Source organism: Schistocerca cancellata, chromosome 5, assembly GCF_023864275.1.
Source record: "Schistocerca cancellata isolate TAMUIC-IGC-003103 chromosome 5, iqSchCanc2.1, whole genome shotgun sequence".
NCBI classification, from domain to species: Eukaryota; Metazoa; Arthropoda; class Insecta; order Orthoptera; family Acrididae; genus Schistocerca; species Schistocerca cancellata.
The window spans coordinates 561,714,678-561,738,565 of record NC_064630.1 but is presented as its reverse complement, the minus strand read 5'-3'; the positions used below and the strand labels follow the sequence as shown (position 1 = coordinate 561,738,565).

General features: G+C 39.6%; 1 protein-coding gene across 1 annotated transcript in view; it reads right to left on the bottom strand.

The window, feature by feature from the left end:
* Positions 1 to 8,703: 8,703 nt before the first annotated feature.
* Positions 8,704 to 23,888, bottom strand: part of LOC126187529 (GTP-binding protein 2) — a 51,210-nt gene continuing 36,025 nt past the window's right edge. Inside the window, exons 6-9 of the mRNA XM_049928671.1 lie at positions 19,468 to 19,650; positions 18,919 to 19,030; positions 18,572 to 18,759; positions 8,704 to 11,939 (exon numbers count right to left, since the gene is read on the bottom strand). Coding sequence (XP_049784628.1) covers positions 11,676 to 11,939; positions 18,572 to 18,759; positions 18,919 to 19,030; positions 19,468 to 19,650 — 747 coding nt within the window. The 3' untranslated portion in view covers positions 8,704 to 11,675. The remainder of the gene's footprint in view (positions 11,940 to 18,571; positions 18,760 to 18,918; positions 19,031 to 19,467; positions 19,651 to 23,888) is intronic.

Here is a 23,888-nt window from a genome sequence, read left to right as displayed (position 1 = left end):
CGATTTGGAGGTGCGGCCTAAAACTTTTCTCTCCCCTTGAATTTCGAGTCTCAAATTTCAGGTGCGGCTTAGATTCGGGAATTTTTTTTTTCCTTTATTTCGAGTCTCATTTTTCAGGTGCGGCTTAGATTCGAGTGCGGCTTAGATTCGAGTAAATACGGTATTTTTAAATAAATACCTTAAGACCACAAGGAAAACAAAAGATAATAGCTTCTTCTGAAACACAACATTATAGAACAAATAATATTAACATAGGAACAGGAGTCAGGATTCTACTACAAACATAGAACTGAATACCTGTTCATGTGAGTGTATGTTCCTCTACTGCTATTCATAAAATGAACCCTGGCTGTATTGGAATACAATGTTATGCATATTGGGTATTTAGTCTATTGTCAGCTGTCAAAAAGGTTACATTTGTTTCAGAAGTGTCACCAATTACTTTTTTTTTAGTATATAAATAAGTTAAGTTAGAGAATCTGTATTAAATTTTGTTATAAGAATGGAATACAGTTATCAAAGTTTAAGAAAGATTAAATATCGCTTTTAGCGAGTTTGTTATGAGTAAAACAAGGGTTTACAAGTGGTATAAAAATTTCAAAGAAGGCCTTGGGCAGTGGTTTTACAAACATAGATGAGATTAAAATTGCATAGCTAAGAAAGCTATAAAATATCCCAAAGGAACAGTTCCAAAAGTGTTTTGGGAATTGGAAAAAGCACTAGCATAAGTGACTAGTATGTAATGGGGAATATTTTAAAGAGCATAACAGTTCTGTAGATTATGAAATAAAATTCTTACCAAAAAATAAAAATTAATGTGTGAATGCACCTTGTATGTCAAGTTTTATACATAAGTCCTGAATCAGTGTACATGTTTCGAAGCAAATTTTAGCAATGTTTAGGACAGCTATTGCATACATGTTTTAAGCGATATGTATTAGACTCAGAAGATTAGTAATCGAGATACAGATTTAGTGACAGAAAACATTCAAATTCTGCTGTTCTATAGGTATAAAATGTTTTATGTGAATGAATCCCTTCTATTAGCGAAAAATTAATTAATCTTACCATGAAGTTCTTATATTATTGCCAATTTTGCATAACTGGTGATAAAGGTATTTATTCCTTTGGACCACATTTTCCTACATTTATCTTGGAAAACTATTTAAAACTTTTACTACCCTGTAGCACATTTGTGCCACAAGAAACTTTATACACAATGTATTTTTTAAGAAATTATTCATTGCCTATTTACATACATTGTATTTTAGAGGTCATCCTCAACAGTGTCGTTGTCATTATCATCATCATTGTCGTCACTTTCTAAATTAATAATCATGGCATCTAATATGTCTTCAGTAATCCCATCCTTAACCAAGTACTCTCTTTCAAGTTTCTATTTGTGGAGGCAGTATGCACTCCAGTAATCTCGAGTTATAGCTTCAAAACCTGTAACAACTGGTACAAGTGTTTGTATATACTTTTTCACGGTTACTGCAAAATGTAGTTTGGAATAAAAAACTGAAACTCCGAAAATTGCTACACACCTTCTTTCACCAACTGCTATAACTTCTTCACGCAAATACGTAGGTTGGAACTTAAATAGTGGCAACACTGCTGTGGAGACACTATGCAATGGAATCTGCTATTGTCGTTGATAGCACATGATGCTGACATACTTACCTTACCTCCAAGCAAATGGACTCGACTGTCTCATGTCACCGGCGTGTGCACAATCAAGGGAAACACAGTCACTTGTGAGTGAGCAGTCTAACGTAATGGTGTCACTATGTTTTTAAAACAGGAACAATGGAGTTGGATCAAGATTGAATGTGCCAGAGGTCGTATAGCATGACAGTGTCATCAAGGTCTTCAAAAGGCATGCTGGAATTGGCATTGCCTCACAGAACAGTGGCATGTTGGGTAAAAGCCTTCAATGAAGGTCAGCAAACTGGCAGACATGCATCAGACGGGTCGTCCTAGCGTCTCTGCAAAAGAAGTGCATGCTATTGTCGCATTAGTGGACAATGATCGACGCCATACGATTCATAAGCTTGCCCATGAAACTGGATTAGCGCATACGACTGTGTTTCACACCCTGAAGGAACGCCTGGGCATGCGAAAAATTGCACGATGGGTTCCGCATGACTTGATGGAAATGGATGCGTTACGACGCTGCTGAGACACACTTGGAGCGCAAAGGAGAGGTTTTCTTAAGCCATATTGTAACATGAGATGAGATATGGGCCACATCATATGAGCCAAAACTGAAATGCCAATCCAACAAATGGCGTCATTACGGGTTGCTGCGAAAGTCAAAAGTGCATCAGAGCCCCAGTATGGTCAAAGTTATGGCGTTTCTCGTGTCTGACTGTGATGATGTTATCCTAATGCATTATGTTCCTCCATGGCAGACTGTCAATGCACAGTGATACTGTTCATTTTTGGAGCATCACCTGTGACCAGCTTTGTGAAAGAAGCAGTGACACTTCCTGCACAACCCACCCATCATTTTGCATGACAGTGTGCGGGCACATACAGCGCAAGCTGTGGGTGTTCTGTTTGGTTGGTGGGACTGGGAAGTACTGTACCATCCACCGTACTCTCCGGACTTAAGTCCTTGTGACTTTGATTGTGGCATTTGCTTCAGAACTGTTCCAGAGATTCAACAGGCAGTAGACCGCTCCATTCGCACCATCAACAGAACAGGTTCTGCTAATGGTATACTATGCCTTTCACATCGCTGGCAACGGGTTCTACACAACACTGGTTACTACTTCAAGGACAGTAACAGGCGCATACATGTAAATCTTTTGTATTGGTTGTGAATAAATAGTTGCCACTATTTAAGTTCCAACCCTTGTATGTCCACGAACGTTTCTTCCTCTGACAAAATTTTTGAGTTTCCGCATGCCAGTTCAATTATATTTAAGTCACAGTTACATGGTGGAAGTCGCAGCACACAGTGTCCACGAGCTTCATGTATTTTATTAATTTCAAATACATTGTCTTCTGGTTTACATTGTTTAGTGAAATCTAATAATTTTGTATTTCTCATTGACAAATCAACTTCCAGCTTATTTTTTAATAATTACTCTATCATTTCCCTTTTAGTTGAGGACCTCGTAGGAGCTTTGTTATGCTCCTTGTTGTCATATGAAGTGTTGTCCAGAACAATAACACAAATTAGTTGGCAGATTCAGAATTACTTTAGTCGATATCCAATGTGAAAAATTTTCACAGGTCATTTGCCCATGGTAGCCCCCTATTGCACATTCTGCTTTGTAAATTAACTGTGTTTGGTAAAAACCCATCTTTTGATCCATTATTGACCCAATAACCTTGTTGTTTCCACTAACACTGTCCATAATGCCACCAACACCAGGACCCGGCCAACATTTTCTATAAGTAATGTTATTCTTCACCGAAGTTTCATCAGTATAAAATAAGTTTTGCTTTGCTCCCTTAACACTTTCGCTGCGGCTGACGCTCATAAACATCACAACAAGCCATGAGCCAGTGCAGTTGACGCTTATAAAAGTTCACACTCACTGTCATATTACTCAGTCTAGTAGCAGCGTCTAAGCTAGTATCAAAGCCTGTAAACTTTTGTTTTGTGTGGTCAGTTGTCGAACGTATATTGTTCGTAATGGCGGTTAACGGACCTTCCAATGTGAAAAGAAACAGGAAAAGTGTTTCGCTTACTAATTTCTACACACCCGGGTGTCCCCTGGGCGTCTATGATAAAAATGTAGACGGCTTATTCTCTCAAACCAGGAGCAAACATGTTACTAAATTGACGACCTCTATCAGAGTCAATCTTAAAAATGCACATTTAACATAAATATAATTTCAAATGAATCCAGTTTTCTTTTTTTCCTTCTTAAGAATACGCGTTTTGGATTACAAATCACGAACATCTGAAAGACGCCTGTGACCCCTACAGGTGTCAGACAGCAAACAGACTTTATAAAACATGACCACAATACAGTCAAAGCTTATTTGAAGTAATGCACCTAAGCTGTCATCATTAGGTCAGTATAGAACATGATCCTACAGATCTTACAAGGTCTTGACGTCAGCCTGTAGCTCAGGTGTGCTTAGGAGCGTCGGCTCCGAGCGGTACCTGCCGTTTCAGAGTGTTACCAGCCCGCACTCGCACTTGCCGGGCCGCACTGGAGAGTTGCACTCCTGCACCGAAAGTGTTAATATCGTCACTTGGATCAGCTACTTACATCGACAGTAAATTACATCCATTCTCTCTATCAGAATCTTTCATTTACTTACAGATCTTTTCCAGGGAAATTCCATTGTCTGAAACACCTTTCTGCCAAGGAAAATGGATTTTTTATTTTATGGCAGAAAGTAATTCCCACACTTCCAGCACTGTTTTTTGATTTATGTAAAAGTTCGTTGAATGACTGATTTTGTGAAATTGTCTATAACAGTGGGTTTCCTCCCAAAATTATTAGTTTTCCCTTCGTGGCAATTCTTGTAAAACATGTGGTTTATTTTCACGTTCCTTTCTTACAAATCCTATTATGTTGAGGCTGATGTTTGCATAAATTTCAGCCCTTTGATTGGGACTGGCAATATTAGCCAACAGTTCTTTTTGTGTTGCCTCTTTAACATGTTGTTGTTGTTGTGGTCTTCAGTCCTGAGACTGGTTTGATGCAGCTCTCCGTGCTACTCTATCCTGTGCAAGCTTCTTCATCTCCCAGTACTTACCGCAACCTACATCCTTCTGAATCTGCTTAGTATATTCATCTCTTGGTCTCCCTCTACGATTTTTACCCTCCACGCTGCCCTCCAATGCTAAATTTGTGATCCCTTGATGCCTCAGAACATGTCCTACCAACCGATCCCTTCTTCTTGTCAAATTGTGCCACGAACTCCTCTTCTCCCCAATTCTATTCAATACATCTTCATTAGTTATGTGATCTACCCATCTAATCTTCAGCATTCTTCTGTAGCACCACATTTCAAAAGCTTCTATTCTCTTCTTGTCCAAACTATTTATTGTCCATGTTTCACTTCCATACATTGCTACACTCCATAGAAATACTTTCAGAAATGACTTCCTGACACTTAAATCTATACTCGATGTTAACACATTTCTCTTCCTCAGAAATGCTTTCCTTGCCATTGCATCTACAATTTACATCTTCTCTACTTCGACCATCGTCAGTTACTTTGCTCCTCAAATAGCAAAACTCCTTTACTACTTTAAGCGTCTCATTTCCTAATCTAATTCCCTCAGCATCACCCAACTTAATTTGACAACATTCCATTATCCTTGTTTTGCTTTTGTTGATGCTCATCTTATATCCTCCTTTCAAGAAACTGTCCATTCCGTTCAACTGCTCTTCCAAGTCCTTTGCTGTCTCTGACAGAATTACAATGTCATCGGCGAACCTCAAAGTTTTTATTTCTTCTCCATGGATTTTAATACCTACTCCAAATTTTTCTTTTGTTTTCTTTACTGCTTGCTCAATATACAGATTGAATAACATCGGGGAGAGGCTACAACCCTGTCTCACTCCCTTCCCAACCACTACTTCCCTTCCATGCCCCTTGGCTCTTGTAACTGCCATCTGGTTTCTGTACAAATTGTAAATAGCCTTTCGCTCCCTGTATTTTACCCCTGCCACCTTGAGAATTTGAAAGAGAGTATTCCAGTCAACATTGTCAAAAGCTTTCTCTAAGTCTACAAATGCTAGAAATGTAGGTTTACCTTTCCTTAATCTATTTTCTAAGATAAGTCGTAGGGTCAGTATTGCCTCATATACTGTAATAACATTAGAGACCATTGAAAGCTCATTACTCCACAAATACCTCCTCTTCTTTGTATTCTGCACATTTACTTGAAATGCAGGGCGATTATCCATCACTTCCAGATACCAAAGTATATCAGTAAGTATACAGAGTTAACTGGCTGATGCTGGCAACTAAGATCCCACAAACAGAATTGTCATGTATCACTGCACGCCGATCTACACCGCTAGACAGGTAATGGGCAACTGATCTTGGATGCCCCTGTAGGCCAATGGAAAGGTTCTTCTGGGAAAGGCCAATTCTCCCACCAAAAGCGAGTTCAAAGACAGGCCATACCTCTGTCCATGTCAAACCTACCAACCACCAGCAGTGCCTCCACTTTGACAGCTGCCATCCATTCCATACCACAAAGTCCCTTCCATGCAGCTTACACATCCGTAGCTGTCACATCTGTAATGAAGAACAGTCCTCCTCCAAATATATCAAGGGGTCTCACTGAGGTCTTCACAGACCTAAATTACCCTCCCAACCTGGTACACAAACAGATCTCTTGTTCCTTCTCTCTCCAGTCACCCACCACCTCCTAAAGTCTCACCATGTGGCCACAAAGAAGCATTCCTCTGCTGACTCAGTACCACCCTGGAGCAACTGAATCACAAATCACATTCTCTGTCAGAGTTTCAGCTACCTCTCGTTGTGCCCTGAAATGAGGAATAGCACGCCCCATCCCTCCCACAGTGGTATTCCACCACCCACCAAACTTAAACAATATTCTCATTCATCACTACTCCACCGCTGCTCCCAACCCCTTGCCTCATGGCTCATATCCCTCTTGTAGATTTAGATGCAAGACCTGTCCCATACGTACTCCCACCACCACATACTCCAATCCGGTCAAAAGCATCACCAATTCCATGAAAGGCAGGGCACCTGTGAAAGCAATCATGTGATCTACACTGTAAACTGTGACAATTGCACTGTGTTCTACCTGGGCATAACAACGAACAAGCCGTCTGTCCACATGAACAGCCACCAACACACTGTGGCCAATAGACAGCTCCACCAACCAGTTGCCAAGCATGCTGCCTACTTTTGTGATTGCTTCACAGCCTGCGTCATCTGGATCCATCCAACCAACATCAGTTTTTCTGAATTGTGCAAGTGGAAACTCTCCCTGTAATGTATCCTATGTCCCAGTAACACCTCTGGCCTCAACCTTTGTTAGTCACTGTCCTTCACCTGTGTATCCCTTTCTCTGCTCCCACTCGAGCACTACACAGACTTCTACTCTACAATGCATCCACTGCCGCTTTACTTCTCTCTTTTTGTGCTCCCTTCTCCCCCCCCCCCCCCCACCACCCTGTCTAACCTCTTTACCGCACCTAGCTGCTCTACCCTGTCCCCACCACATCCTTGTATGCTCCAACAAGCAACACTTTACTGCCTCCCCCCCCCCTCCAACCAGTCAGCTAACCCCCCCCCCCCCCCTCATGCCCCAGCCTCCTCCTTACCCCCATCACCAGGGTTGCTTCTCCCGTTATGCTCAGTTGACCACAGCCTGCCCTCGGCAGTTGTCATTTGTCTGTTGTGTTAGTTGTGCTTTTATGTGTGTGTGTGTGTGTGTGTGTGTGTGTGTGTGTGTGTGTGTGTGTGGTATCTCAGTGAGTGAGTGAGAGAGAGAGAGAGAGAGAGAGAGAGAGAGGGAGAGGGAGAGGGAGAGAGAGAGCATTTTGTGTGATAGGTTATAATCATGTGGACCGGGTCGTTTTACATTCACGTCGCAAATTAATTTGTGCATTTGGTTACATTTTGAACATTTCCAAGTTTTTCAATTTTTTTTTATATCAAAAAAAGGAAACCTGACACCTGTGAATTAGCAATTCCTACCCACTACCCTTTACACATTACAGTAATAAAAAATCTTCTACAGAATAGATGGAGTTGTCAGGAAGAAACTTTCTCAGTTTGTTTCCAAATTTTACTTAGCTGTCTTCCAGACATTTTGTGTCACTGGCTAAGTGATCAAAAATTTTTGTTGCAGCATTGTGCAACCCTTCCTACGCTAAAGACAGTGTTAAAGTAGAGCCCTGAATGTCATTTTTCCCTCTGGTATTTTAATTACATACATTGTCATTCCTTCTGGACTGTAGTGGATTATTTACATCAAACTTCATGAGGGAAAAAGTATACTGTGAAGCAGTAATAAGAATGCCCAACACCTTAAACAAATGTCTACAAGATGATCATGGGTGAGCACCACATTTTAATCTTGCAGCACATTTTTGTGCAATGAAGACTTTCTTTCTTCAAGATAAGTTACTCCAGAACATTATTCCATATGACATTATTGAATGAAAACATGCAAAATACATTAACTCACTTAAGTGTCTCTCCCCAACATTTGCAATGATTCTAAGTGCAAATGCAGGTGAACTAAGTTGTTTTAGGAGTTTCAAAACGAGCTTTTTCTAATTTAAATTCTCATCAATCAGATCACCTAAGAATTTTGAAGTCTCCACCCTATTTATTATCTCCCCACCATGTGTTACACTTATCGCTGGTGTAATACCCCTAGATGTGCAAAATTGAATATGTTGTGCCTCTTTAAAATTGTGGGTGAGACCATTTGCTGAAAACCAGTCAATGATATTTTTAAGAATTTTGTTTATGATTTCTTGTGTTTCTGCATGTATGCTTGGACTGATTACAATAATAGTGTCAGTTGCACAAATAACTAGTTCTGCTTGTTGTGTATTACATGGAAGATTGTACATATATGAGAAAAAACAGTGGATGGAAGAATGAGCCTTGGGGATTTCTACCCAGTCGGAATTATGTACCCAGACTATGCTGGTTGAATCACTAAGTACAAATTTCTGCATTCTTTCAGTTAGATATGACATCATCCATTGGTTGGCTACACCGTCAATCACATAAAACTTAAATTTATTTATGAGAGTACAGTGACACACACAGTCAAATGCCTTAGACAGGTCACAGAAAATGCCAACCAGCACTATTTTATTATTTAATGCTTGTAAAATCTGCTGAGTGAACATGTAAATGACATTCTCAGTAGAACAACATGGCACTGAGAATGAAACAAAGAGAGTATTTACTAGCTTAATTTATTATAATGCAATCAAAAGCCTGGAGCAAGATGATGATACATCAGTTACTACACAGACTGACAAGTAATCAGATACAGTACTTTCTTTGCTCTTGTGACAGCACACAGCATGATACAAAAGATGTGTGTGTTTCAGCAATTATTGAAAATGGCATGTAATGAGTCAAACTAATATTTACACATGCACACAATATAACACATTTACACATTAATGATTGACTTACAACTGTGCAACAAAAATGTACATAATATATACAAAATATGTTCTCCATACAGGTACATGGGGTGAAATGAAATATATGAAATCATATTTTAAACAAAAGACCTAGAAACAATTATTACAATATGTTCTGCAGAAAATGTTGATTCCTTGAGCTGTATCATTATTACACTGCACCTATACACGTATTTCAAAAATATAGAAAAGAATAAGACTTTCACCATACATAAAGTTTACCAGCATTATCAAAGAAAGAGACATAGATTTGGCTGGAGTCCAAGAATCCAAACATAAAAGCATTAAGTACACAATGTAAAATTTATGACATATAATATACAACTCATTTTCATGAATAGAGATGTCAAAGAGCTAAATCTTCACTGGCAGCACATTTCACTTTCTGTCCATGCAGTTTGAAATGGGACCGCAAATGGAAATTAAATATAACTCACAGTACTCAAATTATACAAAAAATTTGCACACAATTATAACATATATTTAAAGTGTTATGAAATCATATTTCTTATGATTTTCAAATCTGTTATATCCAGCATTTATAAAATGCTTCATTAATTATTTCAAACAACATCACCATCAAAGAAATGACTGTATTATTTTAACAAAAGAAGCCTTCATTCACACAACATCAATACAAAAAAACCACTACTGATCTTCAGTGACAAAATCAGAGGTGGTATAACACACATGTTACTATGAAGATACAGACATGGTAGAGGAACATCAGAGAGATTTTATATGAAAGGCTAGAATGGATTTGTTTGTACTTACATTCCATCCATAATCCGTTGCCTACAAGATGAATTACTACTGTGAATTTCTTTTCTTCCCTAACTTGACGACTCTATTACTGGGATAGCATCTTTCCTGTTTGATGGTATTGTTGTTTGAAATTCGCAATCAAGATTATGTTGCACATACATTAATATTATGGTATTTTGTATGCATTTCAAAAGCAATTCCATTTTCAGGAAAATTACTTTTCTGCAAAGCACTTTCACTATAGTAACTACAGGCAGCATTGATCAGAGATTATCTATTAGAGTGGAAACTTTCACAAGTACACAACTGTTAACGAGTCATTTCATCACTTTTACAATACAGAGGAATATCTTTCCCAGAAAAGTAAACATCCTTATTATGAACTTACACCATGAACATAAATAACAAATAGTCTAAGCTTTCTAAAAGTAAACAAAATCATATTTCTGATGACTCAGATTGTCAAAATATGATAATTTTTCACATACAACACAAACTTTCCTTCATTCATACTGCATTTTACTCTTCATTATGAGAATGCATAAAATTCACAGTCAATGAAATATTGGATATTTTTAATTTTTCATAGGTAAATATCACTGACTGGAATACTGCAGAAGCAAAAACAACACAATGACACTGAAATCAGATCAGGACAAAGACAGAAGAAAATGTGTCTCGTGAAAGGGCTGAGTGACTATTAAAACTTGTCACAAGAAAATTAAATAGTAAAACAGTAACTATATCTCTGTAGTATATAATCTATACTTTTGGAATAACTTATAGTGAAACTAATAGCCTTTCCCGTGTAATAAACTATGTAATGCCCAAGCAATGGAATTTTCTCAACTTTAATTGCAATATTTTTTATGTGTCTCTATCATAGTTACAGAAAGTCATATTAAAGAAGATGAGTTTTGATAACCTTGACTATAGTGCTCTAATAAAAAGAGATTTACTTTGCACAACACTTTGTTATTATATTATGTGTTAGAGGGGCTTTACTAATGAATAGTGTTCAAAGAAAGTTTTTAACAATTAAATGTACATCTGTAAGATTATTATTAATATTAAAACACGAAGGAGTAAAGCCAGTACTGTTCATGAGATACTGAACTACTAGTTAGAATAAACAAAAACATATGATCTTTTCAAAAACATACACAGAACTGATACATCCAAAATTAGACCTATACATGCATCTTCATTGTTCAAGAATGCCTCCGTCAAATTTAACAAAGTCCTATTGCTCCATTTTGTACAAAAGCAACTCAGTCTCACAAATACAATGCTATTACTAAGACAGTACAAGTAAGGCTAAAAAAGAAAATGTCTTTAAATGGCACAATACATTAGGTCCAGTATCTATAAAATGACATTTTGTACTCTTGATTAAAGATCAGTGCCGAAATGAGAAAGGTTCATAAGCATTTTAATATTTCATAAGTAACTCAAAACAGTATTAAAAAATAACTTATGGCTCTGTATAATTAGAATGCACGGAATCTCACACATTTCAGAGCTCAGTCTCACAGCCATATTGATAGAATACTACCAGTGGGTTTTACTACTGTTTTATTTAAGAGAGACTGATTTATGAGAAAAGATAATAATAAAGCACACTCGAAAATGTGTGTGTATATATAAATGAAATGACGTGCAGTTTTCTTTTGTCTCATTGTCACTTCTTTGACTCTATGGGAAGTGAATCAGTACTTGTTAATTGGTGTTTCTTTGCAATTTTCAATTAAACATTTCAATAGAAAAGTTTCACTGCTGTTGGATTGGAAATACTTGTGTTATCTTGCCAATACCCTTAGTAACACCTTCTCTAAAAAGTAGCCTCATACCAACTCTAACATGTTCTGGGTGCCTCACAAACCTGAACAATACAGACGCTCTGTCATTCGTATGAATACCACCAACACCCATTATACCTACTATTACAGCAGTCTGGCGAATGTTTCCTATGTGGACAGTTGTCTGGAAGCCTCTGTATATTGCTGTGGTGTGAAATAAGACGTAAACTGTTGCCTGAAACAAAAGTAAGATATATTTTAAGTTCCAGTTTTGAAAATAAAAATAAAATCTTTGTTTATTAAAAAACAAAGATGCTGTGACTTACCAAATGAGAAAGTGCTGGTAGATAGACACAATAAAAAAACATGCAAACACACACACAAATTTCAAGCTTTCGCAACCCAAGGTTGCTTCATCAGGAAAGAGGGAAAGACGAAAGGATGTGCGTTTTAAGGGAGAGGGTAAGGAGTCATTCCAATCCCGGGAGCGGAAAGACTTACCTTAGGGGGAAAAAAGGACAGAATCTTTCCACTCCCGGGATTGGAATGACTCCTTACCCTCTTCCTTAAAACCCACATCCTTTCGTCTTTCCCTCTCCTTCCCTCTTTCCTGATGAAGCAACCTTGGGTTGCGAAAGCTTGAAATGTGTGTGTGTGTGTGTGTGTGTGTTTTTTTATTGTGTCTATCTACCAGCGCTTTCTCGTTTGGTAAGTCACAGCATCTTTGTTTTTTAATATATTTTTCCCATGTGGAATGTTTCTTTCTATTATATTAAAATCTTTCTTTGTATGATACGGGAAAACCATTTTTCAATACTGTTATCATATAAATGTCATTAGAGCATATGAACATTGCAGTGGGTGTGAACAATATTATAAGGACTGAAATAACTAATTTCTGAACAAATAAAGGAATGCCAAACCTAACCTAAATCTAACAATATTTCACAGAATGATTTAATGTGGAGGGAAGCAAATGGGGAATACCTGTTAGACAGTGGTATGAATTAACTATGAGGTAGTGTGTGTGTGTGTGTGTGTGTGTGTGTGTGTGTGTGTGTGTGTGTGAGTGTGTGAGTGTGTGTAAAATATAAAAAAATAAGTTTTTAAAATAATAATTATTATTAGAAAACACACACACACAGTTGGCAAGTGGCTGAATTCAAACGAGAAAGGTTAGTATCTACAAGAGTAGAAGTTGAACAGATGTGGAGAACAATGGCCTGAGGAATCTGCACTGAATTATTGCAGCAGAAAGTTACCCACACGTGGCAGGTCTCCAGAAATTTCATAGTAAACTGCAATTTCCTGCAAATGCCAACTATCAGCAATTTTGTGATCTTGATGACCTGTACTATTTCTGTTGTTAAGGTCCCACATCACATTTTATCTCTATTTTGTTAACAGAAAAACTGGGAAATACTGACCCCAGCAAAACAAGGTTGGCAACTGCTAGTTAGTACCTCCTAAGATGTACCTTAGGGGGAAAAACGACAGAATCTTTCCGCTCCCGGGATTGGAATGACTCCTTACCCTCTCCCTTAAAACCCGCATCCTTTCGTCTTTCCCTCTCCTTCCCGCTTTCCTGATGAGGGAAACATTCCACGTGGGAAAATATATCTAAAAACAAAGATGATGTGACTTACCAAATGAAAGCGCTGGCAGGTTGATAGACACACAAACAAACACAAACATACACACAAAATTCAGCCAACGGTTGCTTCATCAGGAAAGAGGGAAGGAGAGGGAAAGACGAAAGGATGTGGGTTTTAGGGTAAGGAGTCTTTCCAATCCCGGGAGCGGAAAGACTTACCTTAGGGGGAAAAAAGATCAGGTATACACTCGCATACACACACATATCCATCTGCACATACACAGACACAAGCAGACATCCTTTCGTATTTCCCTCTCCATCCCTCTTTCCTGAGGAACCGTTGGTTGCGAAAGCTGAATTTTCTGTGTATGTTTGTGTGTCTATCAACCTGCCAGCGATTTCGTTTGGTAAGTCACATCATCTTTGTTTTTAGATATATTTTTCCCAAGTATATATATATATATATATATATATATATATATATATATATATATATATATATATATATATATATATATATATATATATATATATATATATATGTGTGTGTTAACGTGCCACAGCAATGCCTCGGCGACGTGCATGGCGACGTCGCTTGCGGCACAGCGTTCCTGTGTATCGTTGCATTGAAGGCAATTGATATTGATCTGGCTGGACAGTTCAATAAGCAACAATTAATATATATATATATATGTCTGTATATGTGTGGATGGATATGTGTGTGTGTGCGAGTGTATACCCGTCCTTTCCCCCCCCCCCCCCCCATAAGGTAAGTCTTTCCGCTCCCGGGACTGGAATGACTCCTTACCCTCTCCCTTAAAACCCACATCCTTTCGTCTTTCCCTCTCCTTCCATCTTTCCTGATGAGGCAACAGTTTGTTGCGAAAGCTTGAATTTTGTGTGTATGTTTGTGTTTGTTTTTAGGTATATTTTTCCTTCGTGGAATGTTTCCTTCTATTATAACCATATATATATATATATATATATATGGTTATAATAGAAGGAAACATTCCACGAAGGAAAAATATACTTAAAAACAAAGATGATGTGACTTACCAAATGAAAGTGCTGGCAGGTCGACAGACACACAAACGAACACAAACATACACACAAAATTCAATTCAAGCTTTCGCAACAAACTGTTGCCTCTGTCTGCTTGTGTCTGTATATGTGTGGATGGATATGTGTGTGTGCGCGAGTGTATACCCGTCCTTTTTTTCCCCTAAGGTAAGTCTTTCCGCTCCCGGGACTGGAATGACTCCTTACCCTCTCCCTTAAAACCCACATCCTTTCGTCTTTCCCTCTCCTTCCCTCTTTCCTGAGAGGCAACAGTTTGTTGCGAAAGCTTGAATTGAATTTTGTGTGTATGTTTGTGTTCGTTTGTGTGTCTGTCGACCTGCCAGCACTTTCATTTGGTAAGTCACATCATCTTTGTTTTTATATATATATATATATATATATATATATATATATATATATATATATATATATGTGTGTGTGTGTGTGTGTGCGAGTGTATACCTGTCCTTTTTTCCCCTAAGGTAAGTCTTTCCGCTTCCGGGATTGGAATGACTCCTTACCCTCTCCCTTAAAACCCGCATCCTTTCGTCTTTCCCTCTCCTTCCCTCTTTCCTGACGAGGCAACCATTGGTTGCGAAAGCTAGAATTTTGTGTGTATGTTTGTGTGTCTATCGACCTGCCGGCGCTTTTGTTTGGTAAGTCTCATCATCTTTCTTTTTATATAATAGAGGGAAACATTCCACGTGGGAAAAATATATCTAAAAAGAAAGATGATGAGACTTACCAAACAAAAGCGCTGGCAGATCGATAGACACACAAACATACACACAAAATTCAAGCTTTCGCAACAAACGGTTGCTTCGTCAGGAAAGAGGGAAGGAGAGGGAAAGATGAAAGGATGTGGGTTTTAAGGGAGAGGGTAAGGAGTCATTCCAATCCCGGGAGCGGAAAGACTTACCTTAGGGGGAAAAAAGGACAGGTATACACTCGCACACACACACATATCCATCCGCATATACACAGACACAAGCAGACATTTGTAAAGGCAAAGAGTTTGGGCAGAGATGTCAGTCGAGGCGGAAGTACAGAGGCAAAGATGTTGTTGAAAGACAGGTGAGGTATGAGCGGCGGCAAATTGAAATTAGAAATTAGCGGAGATTGAGGCCTGGCGGATAGCGAGAAGAGAGGATATGCTGAAGGGCAAGTTCCCATCTCCGGAGTTCTGACTGGTTGGTGTTAGTGGGAAGTATCCAGATAACCCGGACGGTGTAACACTGTGCCAAGATGTGCTGGCCGTGCACCAAGGCACGTTTAGCCACAGGGTGATCCTCATTACCAACAAACACTGTCTGCCTGTGTCCATTCATGCGAATGGACAGTTTGTTGCTGGTCATTCCCACATAGAAGGCTTCACAGTGTAGGCAGGTCAGTTGGTAAATCACATGGGTGCTTTCACACGTGGCTCTGCCTTTGATCGTGTACACCTTCCGGGTTACAGGACTGGAGTAGGTGGTGGTGGGAGGGTGCATGGGACAGGTTTTACACCGGGGCCGGTTACAAGGGTAGGAGCCAGAGGGTAGGGAAGGTGGTTTGGGGATTTCATAGGGATGAACTAAGAGGTTACGAAGGTTAGGTGGACGGCGGAAAGACACTCTAGGTGGAGTGGGGAGGATTTCATGAAGGATGGATCTCATTTCAGGGCAGGATTTGAGGAAGTTGTATCCCTGCTGCAGAGCCACATTCAGAATCTGATCCAGTCCCGGAAAGTATCCTGTCACAAGTGGGGCACTTTTGGGGTTCTTCTGTGGAAGGTTCCGGGTTTGAGGAGATGAGGAAGTGGCTCTGGTTATTTGCTTCTGTACCAGGTCGGGAGGGTAGTTACGGGATGCGAAAGCTGTTTTCAGGTTGTTGGTGTAATGGTTCAAGGATTCCGGACTGGAACAGATTCGTTGGCCACGAAGACCTAGGCTGTAGGGAAGGGACCGTTTGATGTGGAATGGGTGGCAGCTGTCATAATGGAGGTACTGTTGCTTGTTGGTGGGTTTGATGTGGACGGAGGTGTGAAGGTCAGGTGGAGGTCAACGTCAAGGAAACTGGCATGGGATTTAGAGTAGGAGCAGGTGAATCTGATGGAACCAAAGGAGTTGAGGTTGGAGAGGAAATTCTGGAGTTCTTCTTCACTGTGAGTCCAGATCATGAAAATGTCATCAATAAATCTGTACCAAACTTTGGGTTGGCAGGCCTGGGTAACCAAGAAGGCTTCCTCTACGCGGCCCATGAATAGGTTGGCGTAAGAGGGAGCCATCCTGGTACCTGGTACCACCACCTACTCCAGTCCTGTAACCCGGAAGGCGTACACGATCAAAGGCAGAGCCACGTGTGAAAGCACCCATGTGATTTACCAACTGACCTGCCTACACTGTGAAGCCTTCTATGTGGGAATGACCAGCAACAAACTGCCCATTCGCATGAATGGACACAGGCAGACAGTGTTTGTTGGTAATGAGGATCACCCTGTGGCTAAACATGCCTTGGTGCACGGCCAGCACATCTTGGCACAGTGTTACACCGTCCGGGTTATCTAGATACTTCCCACCAACACCAACCTGTCAGAGCTCCGGAGATGGGAACTTGCCCTTCAGCATCTCCTCTCTTCTCGCTATCCACCAGGCCTCAATCTCCGCTAATTTCTAATTTCAATTTGCCGCCGCTCATACCTCACCTGTCTTTCAACAACATCTTTGCCTCTGTACTTCCACCTCGACTGACATCTCTGCTAAACTCTTTGCCTTTACAAATGTCTGCTTGTGCCTGTGTATGTGCGGATGGATATGTGTGTGTGTGTGTGTGTGTGTGTGTGTGTGTGTGTGTGTGTGTGTGTGTGTTTGTGTGTGTGTGTGGGCGCGCGAGTGTATACCTGTCCTTTTTTCCCCCTAAGGTAAGTCTTTCCGCTCCCGGGATTGGAATGACTCCTTACCCTCTCCCTTAAAACCCACATCCTTTCGTCTTTCCTTCTCCTTCCCTCTTTCCTGACGAAGCAACCGTTTGTTGCGAAAGCTTGAATTTTGTGTGTATGTTTGTATTTGTTTGTGTGTCTATCGACCTGCCAGCGCTTTTGTTTGGTAAGTCATATCATCTTTGTTTTTAGATATATTTTTTTCCCACGTGGAATGTTTCCCTCTATTATATATATATTACAAATGATTGAAGTGATTTCATAAATTCACTGTAGCTCCATTCATCGACATATGGTCACGACACACTACAGATACGTACAAAAACTCAAAGTTTTAGTTCGGCTGAAGCCGCACTTCAGGTTTCTGCCACCAGAGCGATCGAGAGCGCAGTGAGACAAAATGGCGACAGGAGCCGAGAAAGCATATGTCTTGCTTGAAATGCACTCACATCAGTCAGTCATAACAGTGCAATGACACTTCAGGACGAAGTTCAACAAAGATCCACCAACTGTTAACTCCATTCGGCGATGGTATGCGCAGTTTAAAGCTTCTGGATGCCTCTGTAAGGGGAAATCAACGGGTCGGCCTGCATTGAGCGAAGAAACGGTTGAACGCGTGCGGGCAAGTTTCACGCGTAGCCTGCGGAAGTCGACGAATAAAGCAAGCAGGGAGCTAAATGTACCACAGCCGACGGTTTGGAAAATCCTTCGGAAAAGGCTAAAGCAGAAGTCTTACCATTTCGAACTCATTGATGGGGACATGCTGTGCCGAGTGTGGGAGGAACTTGATTATCGGTTTGATGTCTGCCGAATCGGTTTGATGTCTGCCGAATCACTAAAGGGGCACATATCGAACATTTGTGAATGCCTAAAAAAACTTTTTGAGTTTTTGTATGTGTGTGCAAAGCATTGTGAAAATATCTCAAATAATAAAGTTATTGTAGAGCTGTGAAATCGCTTCAATCATTTGTAATAACCCTGTGTATATTTCTTATGTTGATAGGGAGTTGCTTCCTCTGTCCCTCAGTCTAATTCAGGACAATTCAACTCACTTCATTTCATAACATATTTTATGCTATTTACTATTGATTCGTTCAATTTATGTAAGTTATGAAATGCCCCAAAGTTATTCTAAAATAGATCTACTTCAAACAGCAATTATCAGCCTTCCTGTTAAAATATGTAGCTAAAAGCTGCACTTTTATCATCGTAATGACATGATGCAATTTCAAATTACAAGAAAATGAAAAATAAATAAACAAAAAAAATTTATATGACACAACTCGTTTTGGTATACCTGAAAGAAATAGCATCCAGATGCATCTGAATCTGGACTTAGGAGTACCATGCCGCTCCTGAGTCCACTGACCTCTCGACTCAGACCAAGAGAGGCACTCTGGCTTGCTCGAACTACCCGACATGGGGCCTTGTTGCGGTGAATCGACTGCACAATTACTGGCAAGAACTCACCATCATCAAAGGGACCTGTACACACAACACACATTTATGTATCAAAAAATATAGTATCATGATGTTATTATATATCACCTTTCTGGTAAGCTGAAAACAATAACAGAATGCACCTATGACCACAGATATTTTCTTGGTTTCTACATTTTACAGTAATGATCCAGCACCACGTACCTATAATTAATCTTGTTCCTTCGGTAACAACACCCTTTGTAAGGAGGCCACCCACAACTGTGCCCACTTCTGGTACTCTAAACGTTTCATCTATTTGAAATTCACACAATTCCTGAAATAAGACAAAATACATAGCTTCACTAATAAATAAGTTGCATGACAGTTCTTCAGTATTATCAAAATTACCATTTAAACTGTGCATTCTAAAAGAAAATCTGACAATATAACAACAACTACATTTCTTCACAGTTTGAACAATTCCATTCATTTCTGCATACAAGTAAAATATACATCTTTCAAATATGTACAAGCTGCATTTCACACACATCGACAAGCTTGAGATTGCAGTGGCAGTAGAAAACCTGTACTTCAGGAACTGACAAGTTTGATGTAGGTTTCCAAAAGATTTACTTGAAAATTGTGGCAAAGTATAATTAAAAACCTGAAATCACCTATACAAAGGGAGAGGGGAGAGCTTTTGAAGGGCAATTAACACATCTATTAAATGAAAAGGGATATTTTAATTGTTGAAGTGAACTATTCACTTACCTGTTCTAGACGTTCCTTCTCCTTAAGACTAATGCCTGGTGGAATGACATGCAGAAATTTTGTAAGCAGTTCAAGGCCTTCACCTGTGACACTTGATACACAGAAAATTGGTACAATATTTCCCTCCAACTGGTTAGAGCTTGCAGTAATCACATCATCTTCATTTTGTATGAGAATAGGAGCCTGTAAAAAATTGATATCAATTATGCTTTGTGACTACAAAATAAAACAGTGCAATAAAACAGACACTGAGGAAACTAACCAATTCAAGAAGTTTGTATTTTCTGTACAGTAAAATGTATCTGTACCCACTTAATGGAAACAGCAGCAACACATGACTTCACAAACTAATGTATAAACTCTTCCTATGTTACAAAATTACTATTTTCTTTATTCTTACAGTGAAAAATTACTCAAATAAACTGTTATGCTGACATAATAAAAGAACAGTGATTCCCTTATGTTAGAAGTAGGACATCATCATTCCATTATTTATGCTGATAGCCACTAAAACAGCAACACATGAAAGAATAGAAAAAACGAAATTTCACACAGTGCTAATACACCGCCAGGAGGGGGGAGAATTAGTACATCCTGTTAGAGGTTCCAATTCACTAAAAATTTATTGTTACAACAGTGCATGTTGAGTAGATGAAATGATTATATTTACAGACCAATGGCACCAGTGGTTCAGAGGTACCCAGTGTCGACCTATGCTTTAACACCCATATTAGTACATGGTGTAGCCTCCACAGGTGGCAATGCAGGTACTGACTGGCTTCCAGCCAATTGTACAGATGGTGAATACTGTCCTGGGATATGTTATTACATACCTGATTGACCTGTTCATGTAGTTCTGCAAGAGTTGTTGGTTGACTAGTCGCATGAACCACTTCTCATCCCATCATATCCTACCATGCTAGACTGGAGACGAGTGTGGAGATTGTGCTGATCAGAGAAGCTGCTACAAATTTTACAGAGCACAATGAGTTTCACAGGCAGTGTGCGGGTGAGCAGTGTCCAGTTGGAACAACACATCACCTTCCTGTTGCAAGCATGACAAAAGAATGGATCTAATAATATTCTGCACATACCGAGCACTCTTTAGCAGCCCCTCCAGAAACACCAAAGGTGAACAAGAGTTGTAGCTTATCGCACCCTGCGGTGGGGCCAGTATGTCTTGGACATATGCACTCTATGAGACAGTGCTCACCAGTTCTATGTCATATGCGCAAATGACTATCAGTTGCAAGTAGGCAGAATCTGCTTTCACTACTGCAGAGCACTGCACACCATTCCATCTTACACGTGATTCCCTGGCGCTACCAGTCGAGTGGTGCATGCTGATGATGTGGTGTGGGTGAAAGAAGGATTACAGGTGTGCATGCCCATAGTCCCACTGCTAATAATTAGTTTGCAACATTTCATGTTGAGACGTCTGGACTCACAAGCCTTCTTGTCTGTGCTGTGGTAGCTGTACGATCTGCCACTGCTGCCCTAACAATTCCACAATCCTGGCTAGTGCCTGTGCTGCATGGTCATCCAGAACCTCGTCTAAGGGTGTGAGAATGTTCACGTGACCACTGATATCATCACTGTTGCACAACTGATGCAGCAACTTGTGTGGCAATTCTCTGAGGAACCACCCTGCCACTCGGAAGACCACTATTTGACGCCTTTCAAACTCACTCAGTTGGCTGTAGGAAGCATATCCATGGCTTGGTTGCCTGGGACCCTATTCTGTATCTTTCTGCCATTTTGCCAATTGGTTTGGTACGCAAGTGCACCGAAAGGTCTTGTTTTCAAAACAGACCCCCAGCATTATTCAGTAAGCATTTCGAAAGTGAACCAAAATGCTGTTGTCTGCTTGCACCAATCAATGAAAAGCAATCTGCCTCAGATTTCGTGTGCACTGCAGCGCCACAAACTCGAAGCGGTTAGCAGCTGACACAGGCATGCCATTCTTCACAGTACCGAAAAGTGCAGTTAGAGTACGTAATACTGTTCAAATTTCGCTGACCATGGGCTTCCATGAGTGCATGATAATGATAGAATATTGACTGTGTTCTGGAAACTATTGTAAATGTCACATTATGTCATTTCATTCTCATTCAGATCAACATCTTGTTTTGGATTTTACATTTTGGCATATGAGTTAGGAATGGAGTGTAGCACCACATTGCACAAATACATCATAGAAACAACCAAAAAATTTGTCATTTTTTCTGTCGTTCCTTATTTGCTTCAGAATTCATGGAGGTGTGTTCCGTCTATGTAACTAATTGAAGGCAGTTTGTTTATTGCCACAGGCATTTTGCTTCCTATATTCGTGATGATGCTTCACAGATAAAAGAAGCAAAACGCATATGGGGATAAACTGACTACAATTTGTTGCGCAGACAGTACACATCTCCATGGACCCAATTTTTTTTTAAAAGAGTGTCAAAGAATAAAAAGATGCACAGTATGTGGTTGTAGCTCGCTCCTAGAGATCCAAATGATGAAGTAGCCTAGTGCCCTATATGATACATCAACGATTTGGTTCATAAAAACAAAATTTTAAAAATTGCCTTTTAAAGAGCATATGGCAAGCGCAGCTATAGTCTGAAAATATTTTGGCGGGAACCATTCATCTCTGTCTACTGTTGTTAACGATTTGATCGAAGATAAACACTCGGAAATCGCTATATATTTTTTTTTTTAAAAAAAAGGTCACTGTCAGTTGTTTCACGCACAGTAATTTCATCTTTCATTTCTTAAACATTTGGAAGCCACGAAATCGGAGATAACTCATTACTGAGAAAGCGCGCTCTTACATGTAAATTCCAATGAATATTTCAGAAAAATTCTTAACTTTGATGATTAAGGAAGTCTCAGAATGTGTTACAAACACGAAGAGGAAAAAAAAAAAAATATTTTTGCATCCAGTAGTGTATGAACCTAGGCCCTTTGCCACAGAAGATTGTTGCCTTACCAACTTCGTTATTACAAGTCGCATGGTGTCAATGCTTTATGTTATGTAATTCCATTCGAGAGAGATGCAGGCTGATTTCTTTGCGGAATGATGCAGTCATAAGCTGTAAATGCATGAAATTTTTTGAAGGTTTCCTCTATCAGACTTCAAAAAATTCCTTTGCATTGTTACTTAAAAGTTTTAAATGTATTTTGATAATTAATAAGTAAACCATTTGCAGAAAAGAGTACACGAAGTCACTAATAATTTCTGCAAACACTCATGTAATGTAACAACCTAATGTACCCATATCTTTAACAAAGGAAAATGGACTGTTAAGAACTCACTTTCCAACTGGACACGTCCTGTGGTGATTCTCTAGTAACACAATCACTAAATCCAAAGCTAAAACCATGCAATATGTTTAAAATAAGAAATTATAGGTGTAAATAAACCACAGCTAACCGAACGACAGGGCCATACCAAAATCCAAAACCTCTTGCTACAGTTGTTGAAAAATCGCCTGGAGGACCATTTGGTAACAGGTTTCAGGAGCTTAGTGATTATGAAATTTGGATGAAGAACCAAAAATGACATCATTACTGAGACTAACCTACTGTACCGATTGGTATGAACGATATAGAATAGGGTCCCTGGTTGGTTCACATGTTTGCACCACACTGAGCCTTCTGGCTGTGAGCAATCCATTTTTTTTTCTGTCAGTGTATATAAATGATTTGGGGATGTATAGGTTGTGAAATTTAATACACAGAACTGACACCTCTGGCAGCAACAATGGCTCTAACCCATCCGGTCATAAAGTCGCACTGAGACACTGAGCTTGGGTGACAGATACAAGTATGTCAATTTATGATGCTTCAACTCCATGCCACAGGTCAGCACCCATAATAACTGGCAAGTGGTGGTGTGCCAGCCCCTTGTCAGGAATCGAGACTAAATGTTTTAAATGGGTGAAAAATCTGGAGAATGTGCTGCCTAGGGCAACAATTGAATGCCCTCTGTTTGGTGCTAGATCAGAACAGCATGGGCAATATGTGGTCTTGTCATATTCTGTTGGAGATAATATCGTGAAAACCCCAAAGATAAGAGTACAGCCACTGGTCCTAATATACGAGGGCTATCCACAAAGTACATTACGTTTTGGAATTAAAAATAAATAAAGAATTGGAATTTTTTTATTATATACAGATGAAAGCCACACTTAAATACTACTTTTCTACAAAGTTGCCATTTAAATTGAGGCACTTATCGTAGCGATGGACAAGCTTGGAAATTCCTTCGTCGTAAAATTTGGCCGCCTGCGCCTTCAACCACGTGGTTCTTTTGGGACAGAAAAGGTGTGATTTTTGTGGATTTCCTGGAAAGAGGCTCTACAATAAACTCTCAAAGGTATTGCCAAACTCTGCACAACCTCAGAAGAGCAATACAAAACAAGCACAGGGGAAAG